This window comes from Tetrao urogallus (genome assembly GCF_951394365.1).
Source record: "Tetrao urogallus genome assembly, chromosome: 3".
Classification (NCBI taxonomy): domain Eukaryota; kingdom Metazoa; phylum Chordata; class Aves; order Galliformes; family Phasianidae; genus Tetrao; species Tetrao urogallus.
The window spans coordinates 59,037,392-59,053,524 of record NC_136815.1 but is presented as its reverse complement, the minus strand read 5'-3'; the positions used below and the strand labels follow the sequence as shown (position 1 = coordinate 59,053,524).

The 16,133-nt window shown below is 34.8% G+C and overlaps 1 protein-coding gene across 1 annotated transcript in view; it reads right to left on the bottom strand.

The window, feature by feature from the left end:
* LOC306945115 (dynein axonemal heavy chain 5-like) overlaps positions 1 to 16,133 on the bottom strand; it is a gene marked incomplete at both ends in the record, with an annotated part of 145,964 nt that overhangs the window by 97,527 nt on the left and 32,304 nt on the right. The window contains 13 exons of the mRNA XM_079533823.1: positions 247 to 425; positions 2,397 to 2,569; positions 4,692 to 4,838; positions 6,431 to 6,646; positions 7,080 to 7,208; positions 7,440 to 7,706; positions 8,369 to 8,522; positions 8,621 to 8,820; positions 10,068 to 10,196; positions 10,519 to 10,630; positions 13,630 to 13,792; positions 14,878 to 15,014; positions 15,909 to 16,027. Of these exons, the coding sequence (XP_079389949.1) occupies positions 247 to 425; positions 2,397 to 2,569; positions 4,692 to 4,838; positions 6,431 to 6,646; positions 7,080 to 7,208; positions 7,440 to 7,706; positions 8,369 to 8,522; positions 8,621 to 8,820; positions 10,068 to 10,196; positions 10,519 to 10,630; positions 13,630 to 13,792; positions 14,878 to 15,014; positions 15,909 to 16,027 (2,125 nt within the window). The remainder of the gene's footprint in view (positions 1 to 246; positions 426 to 2,396; positions 2,570 to 4,691; positions 4,839 to 6,430; positions 6,647 to 7,079; positions 7,209 to 7,439; positions 7,707 to 8,368; positions 8,523 to 8,620; positions 8,821 to 10,067; positions 10,197 to 10,518; positions 10,631 to 13,629; positions 13,793 to 14,877; positions 15,015 to 15,908; positions 16,028 to 16,133) is intronic.

Genomic DNA, 16,133 nt, shown 5'->3' with positions numbered 1-16,133 from the left:
TGAGTAGTGGGGAGGAGGGATTTCATGAATCCGCACCTCCAGAAAAGGGAAACAGGGGGCCAGGAGAAAAAAAAAAAAAAAAAAAAAAAAAGTAGAAGAAGAATCGATCAAACATCAAAAGAAGTGTATATGCATCTAGAAATAACAGGAAACAGAGAAGGAAATATTTGACTAATCACTTCTAAGTCACTAGTGAGGAGACAGAAACATATGATTTTAAAGTGAACAAGTCAGATTATTTCTTACCTTTATAGATACGACCCAATCCTCTGTAGTCCATTTGGTCTGAACAATTGAAAACAACGACATACTTTCCCAGGCATTTACCCATATCTTTAGTTGTCTCTGTTTTCCCTGTTCCTGCCGGTCCTGCAGGTGCACCACCCATACTCATGCCTAGGGCCTGTGCCAGAGTGATATAACATCTAGAAAAAGAATAAAGACTTCTATAAATCTTTTTCTACTCTTAATTACTTGAAGTCCATTAATGTAACCACAGCACTTGTATTACGTAGGGCTGAGGAAAGGGGGAAAGAGGGCATAAATGAGTGCGCTTCTCTGCAGTAAATCCTGACATCTGACAGGATGTCAGGAGTTGACATCTCCAGGCTTAGATCACAGCCTCCCCAAATAGTATGGAGACTACTAAATGGGGAAGTATAACTGCTGTTCTAAAATCTATAGCCCAAAAATCCCAGTAAGTCTATGTCCAACAATGTTAGCACTGTGATACACAATAGCTTTATGATAAATCTGGGAAGAGAAAATGGGTACCATAAAACAAACAAATGGTACCAGTATCATTTCCTATAAAATAATACAGTACTCATTCTAACATAATAGCAGTAATAAAGCTTTATCGCCTCATAAGCTAGTAAACAGTTAACAGACATTCAGTTAACTGAAAAAAATATCATTCCTAACTGTTCTGCTACTGAAACTGGTAAGTCCATGAATAGCACAAATCTTGAGAAAGAGCACTTGCGTTTCTTTTTTGTAATTGCTATGGTATGGTCTGTGTCTGATATGATGTTTAGGAGCACTCAATTTCAGCCCTATTAACATACTGCAAGATAGCAAATGTATATTTATCCTGCGATTCAGGAATGTTTCTGAACACAAGATCATTAGCCAAACAGCACTTGATTCCAAGGTGACTACTGCAAAGCTTAAGTGTTACTACCTGAAAATTATCATAAACCCATGTAAGCCCATATGGTGGTATTAAAGTGGAAAAATTTTCTAAGGGGAATAAATCCTGTTTTCACACAACACGTAAAGTTTCCCATGCCAACACTAGAAAATATCCCTGCTTCAAATACTCTCTCAGTGTACGGCAGTAGATAGCTACCAATCTCTGCAGCTTTGCTTGGATCTTGCAGGTAACCCCAGACAACTCTGGGATTTAGTTGTTACAGCTTAAGCTCACTTAAAAGACTCATTCTCTTCAGAAATCAAGTGAATTTTTAGTGTATGTATACAGAATTTGGCAGATGTGTGTTATATTTTAAAAGCCTGGTATCCAAGTAAACGATTTTAGCTCTCTAAGCAGCCCACTGGACAAAATTTTGTTTCAGAAACTGGCAAAAATCCAAAATATCACTTGTAAATAAAGTCTTGTAGTACAGAGCACAAAGGCAATTCTGCATCAATTTAGCAGTATGCAGCTATTCTTCACATAACAACAACTAAGCAATGTATTCTGACACTCCTATCTACACTTAAAAGAACAAGCTTTGGCATCACAAATACAACTGCTTCTTGCCTTGGTGAAGCACTACTTCAGAAAAATACGTACATAATGAAGTTTGTACCATACTGTATAATTCTCCAGTAATAAGAATTTCTCCTTAACTTTTATTTAAAAGTGTTGGGGTTTTTTTTCTTGTTTTGTTTTGTTTTTTTTTTCCCCTGTGTTTGCAGTTTTGCCATTCTGTTTCTTGCTTTAAATTTATATCTGTACTGGCTGTTTGATGCAATTTCCTGAATTACTGATTTTTCCCTAGAGAAACTTCAAATTATTTGCCATAATCCCAAATTCACATTCAACTATTAACTATTCATTCAACTATTGACTGAAAGCAGCAACATACTGCAGATCCACTCTCCTTAAGAGATCGCTATTACGTTCTGCTATATTCACCTTGAATACAGGTAAGTTTTCAATACTTACCTTAGCATAGATAGCCTAAGCAAACACTCAAAAGAAAAGTCAGGATCTCTATATGGAGTGCCTGCTTTCCCTAACTAAATCATATATGAGCACTGGCCTCTGCTGTTCACCATCAATACTGCAGCACTGCATTGCAAATCAGACTAAGAGATCCATCTCACAAGAAAGTTAAAGGAAACAAGTAAGGCTCCAAGTACTAGGCATCTAATCTTTTTATAATAACCTGTCAGTTAAAGGAGTTATAACGAGTCTGTCTGTACATCCTAAGTATTCATTGCAGTAGGTGAACTCTACATCCGTGATTTGGATAACACATTTATCCAAGTCTTCAAGAAAATAAAACCGAGATTGCTTTTGCCATTCAAAATCAGATGGAGATTTGATGTTCATACGGACCTACAATGCAAGAGAAATAACATTAATGTAGAAGTCAAACAATATAATAAATCCATCTTAAATTCTGTTCTCCATACAGAAGAAACATATGCTAACCATAAATTCAAGAGGTGAAAAAATGAGCATTAGGCAGGATTCAAGACACATTGTTCTTTTCAAACCCCTTTATAACTTAGTTTGATCGTTTCTGATCCTTTCAAGTACTTTGACTTTCCTTTGAATTGTGTTTAGAAATTATTGTGTCTTAAAAAGACATCAAAGAAAAATAACAGGTAGCTTAATTAAAAAAACTATTTAGTAATAGTGGTTATACTGCATGGTGCTATTACTCATAAAATTTTAGATGTTGGACAAAGAAGGAATGCGCTGTATACATGTCTGTGCACTAGTTTAGTATTTTTTCAGTACGAAGTGTTCAGAGCTGCAGCAAATTAATAGATGTTGTTTCATTATGTGAGGCCCCATCTGGAGTACCGCATCCAGGCCTGGGGACCCCAATACAAGAAAGATATGCAGCTCTTGGGGGGGGTCACGAAAAGGGCCATGAAGATGATCAGAGGGCTGAAGCATCTCTCCTACAAAGACAGGCTGAGCTTGTTTAACTTGGAGAAGAAAAGGCTCTGGGGAGACCTCATTTTGGTCTTCTAGAACATGAAGGGAGCATATCAACATGAGGAGGAACAGCAGTTTACGTGGGTGGATAGTGATAGGACAAGGGAGAATGGCCTTAAACTGAGACAGGGGAGGTTTAGGTTAGCTATTAGGAGGAAGTTTTTCACACAGAGGGTGGTGACACACTGGAGCAGGTTGCCCAAGGAGGTTGTGGATGCCCCATCCATGGAGGCATTCAAGGCCAGGCTGGATGTGGCTCTGGGCAGCCTGGTCTGGTGGTGGGCAACCCTGCACATAGTAGAGGAGTTGAAAATAGATGATCATTTTCATGGTCCTTTTCAACCCAGGCCATTCTATGATGCTATAATTATTTTTGATACATGATCTCAAACCACTAGCCCCCAAAGGAATATGTGGTCCTGGTTGTTGGGAACAGCAGATAGACTTTAAGATAAAGAAAAGTTTCTGAATTCTCAACCACTTTGCCTGCTTTGTCTCAATCACACACACACAGACAAAAAAAAAAATTTCTTAGCAGGAAATAGAATTTTTTTTTATATGGGGGGGTGAATCAATCCATTCCCCAGTTTTGGACTTGTCCCTGCTTTTTTTTATTTTTATACACACAGGCCCTTGAAAACTATCCCATTTTCTGTTATTTAAATTTGTAATTTCATCACAATATGGCATTAAATTAATTCATAATGAAATGCCTAATTAAGAAAATAATGATGAAAATGCATCAAAATTACAATGAGAGGAAAAAACTCCACACTTAACTTAGAAGTTGGCAGTTTTCTTTCTAATTTTTACTTTTTTTTTTTTTTATCATTTTCTCTCTTTACACATGCATTTCTTATTTTTCTGTATAATATATATGAATAAATCTAACAATGCTGTATGGAATTACAGACCTTTGCAACATGCAGACTTTTCAAAAGTTATTTTACTCCCATTTTTATGACTTTAGTTTCATATTTTCAGAAAACTGATCTAAAGGAATCCTCATGCAATTCAGTTATAAAACAAAACAACACAAAAAAACCATTAAAATATCTGTTCTGGGTATTGTTGCTATCTTTTTCAAGCATGCAGAACCTCACTGCTTTAATCTTTAATAACTGTTACCTTAGATCAACACAGAGCTCAGGTTGGAATTCACATGATTGATTGCATTGCTAAGGGCATGCTTTTTCTTCTTACATTTCATTTAAATAATTTATTAAAATTTTCAATTTAAGAGAATATCTTAATTTAGAAATATTAATCCCCTCAATGAATTTGTGCAAGAGAATCAATAACCACTTAAAAATCTGAAAAGCACAGTCTTAATACATGAATTTATCTATTTACACTTCATCCTTATGTTCGCGTGACATCTCTATGAAATGAAAATAGAATAGAATACATCACTAATGTCAGAGCTACTCAGAAAGAACACATTGTAAGATTTGTTTGTATGTGCAAAAGCTTGTACACAGAAAGTCTCTTAAGGGTTTCAGAAACTCACCAAATCATCAAAGATATCCTTCTGGTGTACATGAATAGTAATTAAAGTTTCATACTTTGTGCGCTCCATTCTTGTTAGATTGTGTGTAGTCATGTCAATCAAATCATTTAGAAGTTCCAAAAACTTCTGACTTGTTGCGTGCATTACCTTACACAGCAAGAACACTCACATTAACGTAAACACAATTTGCTTTCCCAATGTTTAGAAAAAAAACATCTGCAAACACCTTGGCCCCATGAAATGTCTGTTTTGCTTTGTATTTATTAGGTTTGGAATCCTAATTCTGGATATGTGAGCTGCCCTCCAAATATACAGTCATAGCCCAACGAAGTGCAATAAGGTGCCTCTGGGTGAACATGTCACATACAATTTGATTCCTAGATTGGACATATCTTCAGCTGATTGCATCCCTGTATATTTTCAGAACCATCAACCTTTTGTTTTGGATATTGCACACCCACCCAAACAGTATCTTCAGAGGTGAACAGGAACCTAGAGATCTATCCCATCTTCTAACCAGAGAAGATAAAAAATGCACTGTAATCTTCAATGCTAATGCTGAAATAATAATTTCTTATGTGGCATCAGATTCTGTTACAAAATATAAAAAAATAAAAAATGACTACATAACAGTGGCTTAGGTAAACAGCATCAGTTTCTGTCAGTGACTTTCCTGGTACACAAAAGAATCACAAAGTGCTAAGGTGTCAGAAAGAGCAGCTCATATACATTCCTGTTATAAATATGTGAGAGAAGGATCACACTAGTTTCCCGTGAATATATTCAAACCCTAAAACTCTCCCTGTCTTCTGAGAATAAGCTGCTAAAACCACCTCAAAACTAATGGAGCTAAACAATCTCCCTGCCCTCCAAACGCACATAGAGAGATTGTCCCCGACCACAAATACTGTTTTCCAGGAAATGAAAAAGAATCTGAGTCTAGTTAGTATATGAACTGGAGTGGACTAAAAGCAGGTCTGTGCCCTTTTTAAATTTCATACAAGAAAAGGCAGCACTAAATGGTCATTTCCACAGTCTAGAGATTTTGTCCTAATTAACTATAAAAGTACAGCATAGCACCTTTCTCCTCACTTTTCCTTTACTTCAGGATGGTGCTTCTAATTCTCAGATCCACTTCATTGTATATTCCTGATTAAGAGTAATTTCCAACTTTTTTGTTCATATTCCTTCTTTCCCACTTTATAGATTCAGTGTTATTAAATTAATAACCCTTGGTGTTAATAGTAGCTTCTCTGAGCAATTGAGATTAAATCAGCAGCTCTTAAAACAGCTTCCATTCCTTCCTTTCCCTGTAAAAAAAAAAAAAGGCTCACAAACTGAAAATTCTAAGTCACTTTACACTGGACAGAAGCTGATGAAGTACAATTATTTCCCCAAATATAGGGAGCTCTTATTTCTTTCCAAATCTGTTCTGGGGAAAGCAACAACATGAGATTCACTGTATTCCCAAATAATCACTTCTCAGTCTGACTGGGCTGACAGAACAGTAGAAAAATCACAAAATTAGAAACAATTTTAAGGTTTATACTGGGCAATCTGTGAGGAGGTGTGACCTTGTAACACATTTTATCATTTGCTTTCTCATTAGCTTATTTGTTATTCTGGTTACTTAATTAGTATTTTGTGCTTTTTGCTGTAAATTACTTGTAACTTTTCACAATATGTACTGATCCAAATAACAATCTTTAATTAATCCCCAGAGATTCATTAAATACTACCTTTTTGTCTGTTTTGGTACAGTTCAATGCATTCTCTGCATCTCTGGTCCAGATCATTTGAATTCCCAGAAGTCCTATTTGTGCAGGAAACATTGCCTGAAAGTCATACAGCTTAAATCCTGAGTCGCTAATGGCCACTGATGCCTCTTTAATGATAGTGTGGATTGTTTTCCGAATCCCATTCAGCAGCTGACCCAACCAGATTTCCACGTTGCCCTGAAATAATAAACAAGAAAGTATTTTTAAAGAATTTCTTTATGAATAATTTACAAGGAAGAAAAGACCTGTGTGACTTCTTTTCCCCACCCCCAGTCCTTCAAACTCCCATTTCCCTCTTTGCCATTCTCTTTGTTATTTTTTGTTATTCTCTAATCTAAAAGATTCCTCTTCCCCTGCTCCACTGCCTTTCTGCATGCTCTTATGCGTGATGGATTTGGTACTTCATATCAGTGTTGCTGAAAAAACAGCTAAAGTAATTGTTACAGAATGACACAACTGTCCTGTCCTTTTCGGCCTTGATCACGCTGTTCACTTTGGAAGGTTTTCATTCAGCTAGACAAATAGTAACATGATGCAACACTGTTTGTCATTACAACATAAACCTATTCTAAATCAAGTCATGAAAAAGTGCGATATATACTGCCATTACCTGAGCTACAACTGGTTCAATAATATTGACCCGTTCTCCTTCTTGAGATTCAAACAATAAAATCTGGTCATAGTTTTTTTCATGAAATTCAACCCGGTTAACATTGTCAAACAAACTTAATAAATGTGCCTGCAATAGAACCAGAAAATAAAGAGCTTCACAAACTGATCTGATATGGCATTCTTATTCTGCCTTTAAGTTATGTATTAGAAGGTTTTGCAGATTTTCCACAGGTTAAAAAAAAAAAAAAAAAAAAAAAAAAAAATCACTTGACTAAATAACAAAAGTCATCACTAAAATAACAAAAGTCACCACTTACTAATATTGACCATAAGAGCATTACTGCTTTGTTACTTGTACCTGAATAGTGTGGGAATCAGATGCTTGACCAAGGATTTCCAGAAGAGCAGGATCAGACACAAAAAAAAATCTTGGGAATTTTAACCGCTTTTTCTCCAAGTAACCTGTCAGTGATTTCTGACAGATTTCCAATTGCTCCAGCAAATGTGGCAATAGCTGTGCCAAAGTCTCATCTCCAACACAGCACTGTATTATGTTTGATGTTTCATGAGCTTTCTGCATAATTTTCTGCCATGATTTATCAATGTTCTGAAATCTTCTGGCTTCCTGAAATAAAAGAAAAAAAAAAAAACCAAAAAACAAAACATGTTTTATCTCTCCTTCGTATCTGTCAATTTTTAAAATTTAAAGAATTTCTCTTCTGGAAGAAAATCAGAGCACTTCCTAAATCTTTCTCATCTACCATCATGGAAATTCATAGCAGTCTTTTGAAGAGACTGCAATAGTTCAGAGAGATTACCATACATACAGCTGCCCAAGTCTCACAGGATCTCTTTGTGAGACTTAGTTAGGAACTGAGTCCTAGATACACAGAATTCATACAGAAGAGCTGCCATTGCTTTATCGTGTAACTTAGAGCCTACAAGCATCTGCAAATACAGAAAAAGTCACACTTACATATATGAAAGACACAATAAATTAGTTTTGCGTTAAGTAGTACTGAATCCTGCACTATCTAGCATATGATTCACTAATATTGCAGGTTGACAAGGACAGCTGAATCTAAATAATACACAATTATGTTCCTGTAGGTATCACTAAGTTCTATGCAGTTCAACTAGACAGACCTCAGTCTGGCACAATTTTTACAAGCTTGTCTGTGAAAAACTCACTTTATTATCAAACACATTTGTAAGTGAACTGTGATGTGGTTAACCTCTTCTTACAACATACTGTCTTTCACGTATAGTTATCATAAATCAGCATACCTGAGGTAGTTGTTTTGCAATGTCTCCACCAACAAACACAGCTTCAAGGTAAATCCAGAGGTTTTGTACAGCAATCCAGTTTTCAATTATTTCTGCTGTATTGCCTAACTTCTGAACCCAGTGTTGTATAGTGGACTTAAATGGTGTGTTATACCTGTACAAACAAGAGTTTAAAAAAAAAAGTCAAATATAGTTGTTTACTTTTTGTTTTCATTAGATTTAAACCATACGTGTATACATTAACTTTTGTACCTGTTGCTCATGAGTGACCCCAATATCATGAGGCTGTCTTCCACCAAAGCTATTTTCTCTAATGTATCTGATCCTTTCAGAAGGAGTTCTCCCCGTGTTTTGAATTGGCCAAAACTGAAAGCATGGGTACTCCATTCGCTGATGACATGCTTCAATTTTGCTTCAATATCCTTTTCTTTAACAGCACTGATGCAGATATCCTACGTAAGATTAAAATAGTAAATAAAGAATACTACAATATACACCTGTAAAAGCAATTAAAATTTATTAGATAGATCCTGACTTCAGCGCAAGCTTTAGCTAATGAAAATATATGTACGAAAACCCCAAAATAATTAAGTTACAATAATTAAGTTACAGTGGTTTGTATTATAGAATTATTGGCAATTGAAATATCGTATGGGCTGTGCTCCATCATTGTTGACATTCAGTCACCTTATACTTCTGAAGATTCAATCAGTAAACCTGGATGCAGAATTTGCCTCTCTGAACAAAATAAAATTTGGAGTCCAATATATCTACTGAGGGTGTTAGGAAAAATAAACATTATCAATCAAAACCAGGAAACAGCCCAAGAGCAGACTGTGTGGGCAACTTGAATGTGTACTACTTCTTGAAGACAGTGAGGACAAGAATGCCATAAAATAAAATAAAAAAAAAAAAAAAAAAAAAAGGAGAAGCTACTTAGATTGAAGTAGCCCAGATTCAGGTTCAGTAATGTACTGACTGCCATTACAGGTTTAAAATCTTCCTTTGGATGTAAGGCTGCCACTCTGATCGTTTTAAAAGGCTTAAATTCTTGCTTGGATATTGGGTTTGATTTCATGTTTTCGTCTTAGAATTGGAACAAGATAAATCAGGTCACTACTACAGAAGGTTTGGAAAACAGATTCACAATAAAAATGAAGCTTGAAACAGTTAGGGTTTTCCTTCTTTATTTTTAGCTGTAATTTACCCTTGCAAAAGATGACAATGGCATAAAATGAATGTAGCAATATCTTTGTGCACATTACACAACCCCTCTCATTCCCCTGTTCTCAGAAGTATGTTTGAAATACAAATGAATTTTGTGTCCCTTTAATTCCATATATCCTACTTCTACTGTGTTCCAAGGATTTCAAGCATTTAGCAGGATTAGACTTACAGCCACTTTTGCTCTCTGCTGGGACATTTAAAAGGAATTTTAAAAAAATATAAGTAAGCAGATCTTAAAACAGAAGCGTGACAGAATCATATTACTCTTAAAACAACAGAATTCCTTCTGATGATGGAACTAGTTTAATACCATCTATTAATTTCATCTTTCTCCAGGATAAAAGGAAGCAAATGCACCATCACTGCTGATATCAGCTACCAAACTCCATGCTACAAAAGAATTACCTAACTGAAACCAAATTTGTTTAGGGTACAAAGCTGACTAGATAAAAGGACAGAAAAGTAAATCTACCTCAATATCTTCTTTATGTTTTAACAAGGAGGCATCTGTTATGTTTTTCAAAGAGAAATTTTCAGAGTCAACCTCAAAGTGATGTCCAGTTACTCGTGCAATTCTTTCCCAGTGTCGAGACATCATTGCCTAGAAAAGCCCACAGGAATTAGGAAAGGTTTTTAAAAACTATTATTTTAGGACTAGAATGATCACTTATTTTTTATTTTATCTGTTAAATAAAGGAATCTTGATTTCCATTCCACTGAAAGCATTAACAGTTTTTCCTCATCTCATTATGAAACTTTTTGTTTTACTTTTCTGCAACCAATCCTAGCTAGATTTTTGTCATAAATAAGCTGTTTTAATCTATAAAAAAAAGATTACAGAAAGCATCATACAGTCAGACAGAACAGTCATAAATAGAGTTTTTCAAATTAATGTTATCTCCAAATCATTACGCTGAACATGCCTTGTTTGCCATCATTTCAAGCAGAGGACAGCTCTCTGTGAAATCATCAATTTTCTTCTTTAGGTCTCGAAATGCTTGCCATTCCTTCAGAGCTTTTGGTAACTTACGAATTCTTTAAAAAAAAAATAAAATAAAATATTTGATTCCCCATAACCAAAATTCAACATTTAATAGTACAATATACTCCCATGTTCTGACCAGTTAAAAACCGAGTTACAAGGTGGCAACATAAAATATAGCTGATAATTTCTGACTGCAGGCATGAAACACTGCTAAAGACAGGAAAAACTCACACTAGATTGGGTTGGTTTCCATTTCAGTTAAATTAGAGAATGATAATTTTACCTGCAAACTCATGCTTGAACTCAACCCTTTATGGTATTGTTAATTTATTTAAAAATTGAAAATACCCTCTATTTTATAAGGGTTAAAATGATTAAGAAGCATGTTTTTTTTTTTTTTCGATAAAGTACACCTTAAAACTGATCAGCCTGTAGGCAGAAAAAAATCCTTCAGTTTCAATCAGATAAGACCTATTTTACACCTAGTTTGTATGAAAGATGCTTAAAGAACAGTCTTCCTCTATGAATGATCTCAATATGAAAAATAAATGAAAATGAAGAATGTCTAGCATGGTGAATTGTCACTGCTCCGTTTACTTCTAACAAGTTATGGCAATTTTCATCTGAAAAAAGATATGGACCAAAGACTGACAGCAGTTCTTTTACACTTCAGTGCCAGAAAAGAGATACAGTATAAATCCAATCCATAGCAAAATATCCTCCCATGACATTGTTCATTTTTCACAGCTCAAAAACAGACAGATCTGTTACACAACACTGGAACATGTGTGAATTCTTTACTGCTTGCAGCTATGAGGTAGATAAAATACGCATACTGTCATAGCACTGCAATGATCTCTGTACTCTTTCATCTTGAATCCAACAATAGACAATATCAAATGTGCTAGAGAAGATTACTGCAGATGGAAAATTATATTCAGATGTGTGGATAAAGCTTTGAGAGGCTAATTCTATGCCAAGACACAACAACAAACTTTCTTACAATGGTTTTCTTAGGCTAGCAATTGGAAAAGGAATCTCTTCACTTGGTAATGAAAACTGATGATCATTTAAATACAAATAACATTTTCCTTTGTTTTGATCTCAGTAATAACTTCCTAACAATGAGTTCCACAAAACATGTACTACATTAACAAACTATTCCATTAATCAGGTTTAAATTACATTCCTAGAATTACTTGACAATCTCTTTAAGTTATACTACAGTAAAAGATAAAGGGAAGTTTCCATATAGTTATGAATTGTAAATTTCAATAGTGTTTCTTAACACGTCCCTTTTATAATTTTTTTCCTTTTAATATTAAAGTATTTACTACTTATTACTATTTAAATTATTTAAAGTGGAATTATTTGCACCTACAGTCATCTTTAAGATTCTTTTTCCCATGGTAATCTTTTCTGTTACACTATTTTTAAAAGAATTAGCAAACATTAAACTGAAGGACTATGCAGATATTTAGAATTATGTGACAACACTAACTGCATTTCCAGTATTCCTGCTCATTTCAAAACACAACATACCATCTCACTACCCTCTCAGTTAGTTCTGCGGGTTGTTTAAAGCTCTCCAGAGTTAAAGACAATAGCTTGATTCAATACGCTAACAAGTCTGCCAAAGGAAGGATAGCACTGGGTTAAACCTCTGTTACAAAAGATGTTTATTGCTTCTTGGTAGTCTCCCTGCTCCAAAGACAGCTCAGCACTGAAAGGGTTAAAAAAATTTTAAAAAGGCACATGTGAAGCAAAGAGAAACACATAACTTTCAAAAATGTTGTCATACAGTGGCTTCATACAGTAGTTCCAGTAAAAGAAAACAAAAAAGTCATGCCACTCCACGAAAAATAAGTAACTGTAGAAAAGAAGATGATGTAGATTGCAGAGTTCTACTGAAACAAAACCAAGACTTCTAGGTATTACTGAAATGCAGAAGTATATATATTTTACATACATACATTTTTACTATTATTAAAAAAAAAAAAAAACACACAAAAAACACAGAAAAACCGAGTAGTTTTTGCCCCAAAACAGAAAAGCAGTTCACTCTTTTCCAAAAAAGGAAAAAAATCTCCACCCCACCTCTTCCGTGTCTACACAAATGGCCCTTGATAACAGAGTCACATGCTCAAAATACCATACAACTAAAAAGTCTGAACACACACACACACACAAAAAAAAAAAAAAAAGTTTCCATGCTTTTCAAGGACTTGTGATGAGATAAAAAGCACAGATTTGATTTCTTGAATAATACACCTGAAGTTACTCAAGTGTCTCTCAGGTCAGATTTTGAACACAAAATCAAAAGCTGATCTGAACTATGCATGTTCCAGAAGAAAGGATCTGCAGAAGAGAAGGGTCTTTATCTTGAGTATGAACTCGTCTTAACAGAATTCACAGAGAAAGCGATCAGAGCCACTGTGTAAAAAGATAAATAAAAGGCTTATACAAATCTAACAAAAGGCTGAAAACAGTTAATCCACTAGAATCTTCCACTAGAAGAAAACCATAACATCTTTTTTTCCCACTAGATGATATGATAAAAATATTGTATAATTGGTTTCAACATATCTGTTTCTGATGTACAGTTTGTAATTCCCATTAAGAGCAAAAGAGAGACTGTTCTCAGGGAATGGATGCTTAAGGCCTTCACAACTATTCTCTACTTTTGCATGTAACAAAAATCTTTTCTAGCAACTCTGTACACATTCTAGGGACAGAAATCAGAACACAAAGGAAGTTGTCCAAGGAAAAACAAGCCAAATCCTGTTGGTTCAGGAGTCTTTGCCTCTGAATGAACAGAGGAGTAATGAGTAATGAGAACAGCCAGGGCTGTTCAAAATTGAATGTGTCTTCACCAATAGAGTAGAAAAAAAAAACCCTAGTGCTGAGCATTTAAGCAACCCTGAGTTTTAAGTAAATCAAAATAGTTCTTCCACCCAGGATAATTCTCACAAGATAATTAACACCAAAAAAAAAAAAAAAAAAGTGAGAAAAAAATAACTTGTATGTACATCACCCAACAGCAACTTACTTGTTTTGAAAATCCAGAAGTTCGTTGTTAATTTTTTCAATATTCAAATCACTCCAAAGCATTTCATTGTATCCATTGATACTAGCAATAACTGAATTATAAAGACTGTAAAGTTTCTGAAGCAATGAAAGCTCACGTTTAATTTTGTGCAGTTCAGGATACTCTGTTTCAGATTTTAGAAGGTGAAAATCATTAATGTTAAGTAAAGTGTATACATGAACATAAAAATCCACATATTTCTAACATGGATACTTAATAGTTGCACGAAAACAGATTTGCATTTTTTTAGTGTCTATAAAGGCAAACTTTTGTAGTTGCATTATGTAAGGATACCAGATTTTAAAGCACAGCAATTATTTAAATTTTTTTTTTTTTTTTTTAAACTAATATTCCTTACAACTGTATAATGTAATCTTACAAGAAAGGTGCTTGCACGTACCTATGTGAAGGAGACAATGTTGAAAAAGTAGATGAAAAGGTAAAAGAACATGTTGTGATTTTATCCAACAACTAACATATCCCCCATCACTGTTTGCACTATTTAATTAAGAGGCAGAGATCGAAGGGGGGTGGGGGAGAGGAATTACTTTCAAAAAAGATACTTGACATATGTTAGGCAATAGAAGTATTTAAGAAGATCCCCTCAACTGAAACATTTTGCTTACTTTCTATCATATCTGTGGGGCTTTCTAGTTAAATATATCATGCTTGTGTCTTCAGACAAGAAAACACTGAATTCAGTACGTACAATTTGAAGTACTTATCACACTTTAAATCATATGGTAGCATCCAAAACTAGAAGTGTGTCTGATTAAGAATCATAAGAATATTACAGACAAGTTGCACAACCCTGGTGAATTAATTATATATCCAGTGATAGGACAATGTGAGTACTTCATCAACATATTCCCAAAAACTGCATATGAAGGAAAGCAGAGAGGAAATGTGTTTGACTCTAGGCAGAAAAAGCAAGAGAGATGAGCAGATACACCCTTCCTGGGATGCATGGAACAGTGCATGTCATTTTCCACTTGTTTATGTGTGTGCAGGCTGACAGACACTGTTTCACTTAACTCATAAGGAATACAACTATAATTTACTGCAAAGATTTTGTTTGTTTGTTTTTTGTTTGCTGTGATGAATTTGGCACTGAATCCATTACACAGGTTCCAAACAAAAAAATATTCACACACACATATATATATATAGCCTATTGCACCAGGTGTCTACATTCTCTGAGAAAAGTACCTGTAACAGGAAGACCAAATAATTCTTCCCCACCAGAAAGAGAGATATACTTTATCCACAGTTCATCAAATTTGGCTTGAAAGAGTTGTAATCTCTCACTTGCTTCATGGGAAGGAACATTTTCTTCACTGGGGCCCCTACAAAAATAAAAAAAATAAAAAATAGCAATTAAGTACAAGTATCAGCCATGCAGGTTTCATGAAGATGCACAACAGAGCACAGGCCTAATTTACTGGATAGTATTTAACATTTTTAAGTGTTTTGGGTTGTTTTTTCTAGAAATTTTTACAATAGTTACCAGAAGAGAAAATGCATGCCCACACAACATACTGAGTATTACCTGAACATAATATATTTTGTCATAATATATATTCTCCAGATTACCAATAAATATGAAAAACAGCAAAAAGAGCTACAAATAGTTTGTTATTTTCCATTTCTTTCTCGTCTGTAAAATAAAAAGTTATATTCTTAAAAAGGGAAAGATGGCAGGTACAGAACACACAACTGGCATGACTTCAAGCAGTGCGTGCCCCAGACTCAGTAGCTGACATTAATTTCCTTGTCAAAACACATAAAGAGTGTGTGTGTTATCTCACATAATCACAACAGACCACCAAATTTTGGTCCTTTCCTTCTTTGTGCCACACTAGCTGCTAACACAGAAGTGTCCAATGAAGCACAGTGTAAATTTAAAAAGTCCAAGTAAACATTCCTGTGAAGTGCAATCAGTGAACTTAAAAACATTTGGAATTGGAATCTCTGCTAACTTCCAAGGCACTACCTACATATTTAAATATATGCTTTAGTGCTTTGTTGTGTCTGGAACACCTCAAAGACTTCAAATTTGGATCTGTATTGAAAATCAACTCTAGCACTGAAATTGTGTAAACTGTGGCTGCAAGAATATCTTGTATTATTCTGAAATCTGGCATATCAGCATTGACACTGTGTTATGTTTAACTCTTTAAATGCACCATTTTGAACAATCACTAATTAAGCACAATTATACTGTACCACAGTTCACCTACTTTTCATTATAGTCTTTGCAAAATTCTGCAGTATCAGCCTGGAATCTCTGAACACCTCTCAGCAAATCTGTTTTCATGTTTGGCTGTACCTTCAGTAGCAAATCCTCAACCTGCAGTGCCTAAATGCAGACAAAGAGAAATAACAGGCATAAAAGAAAAGGAAAAAAACCACAGACTTTTCCAGTATTTCAACATAAATTGTCTGGCAATAACTCCTATAGCTGT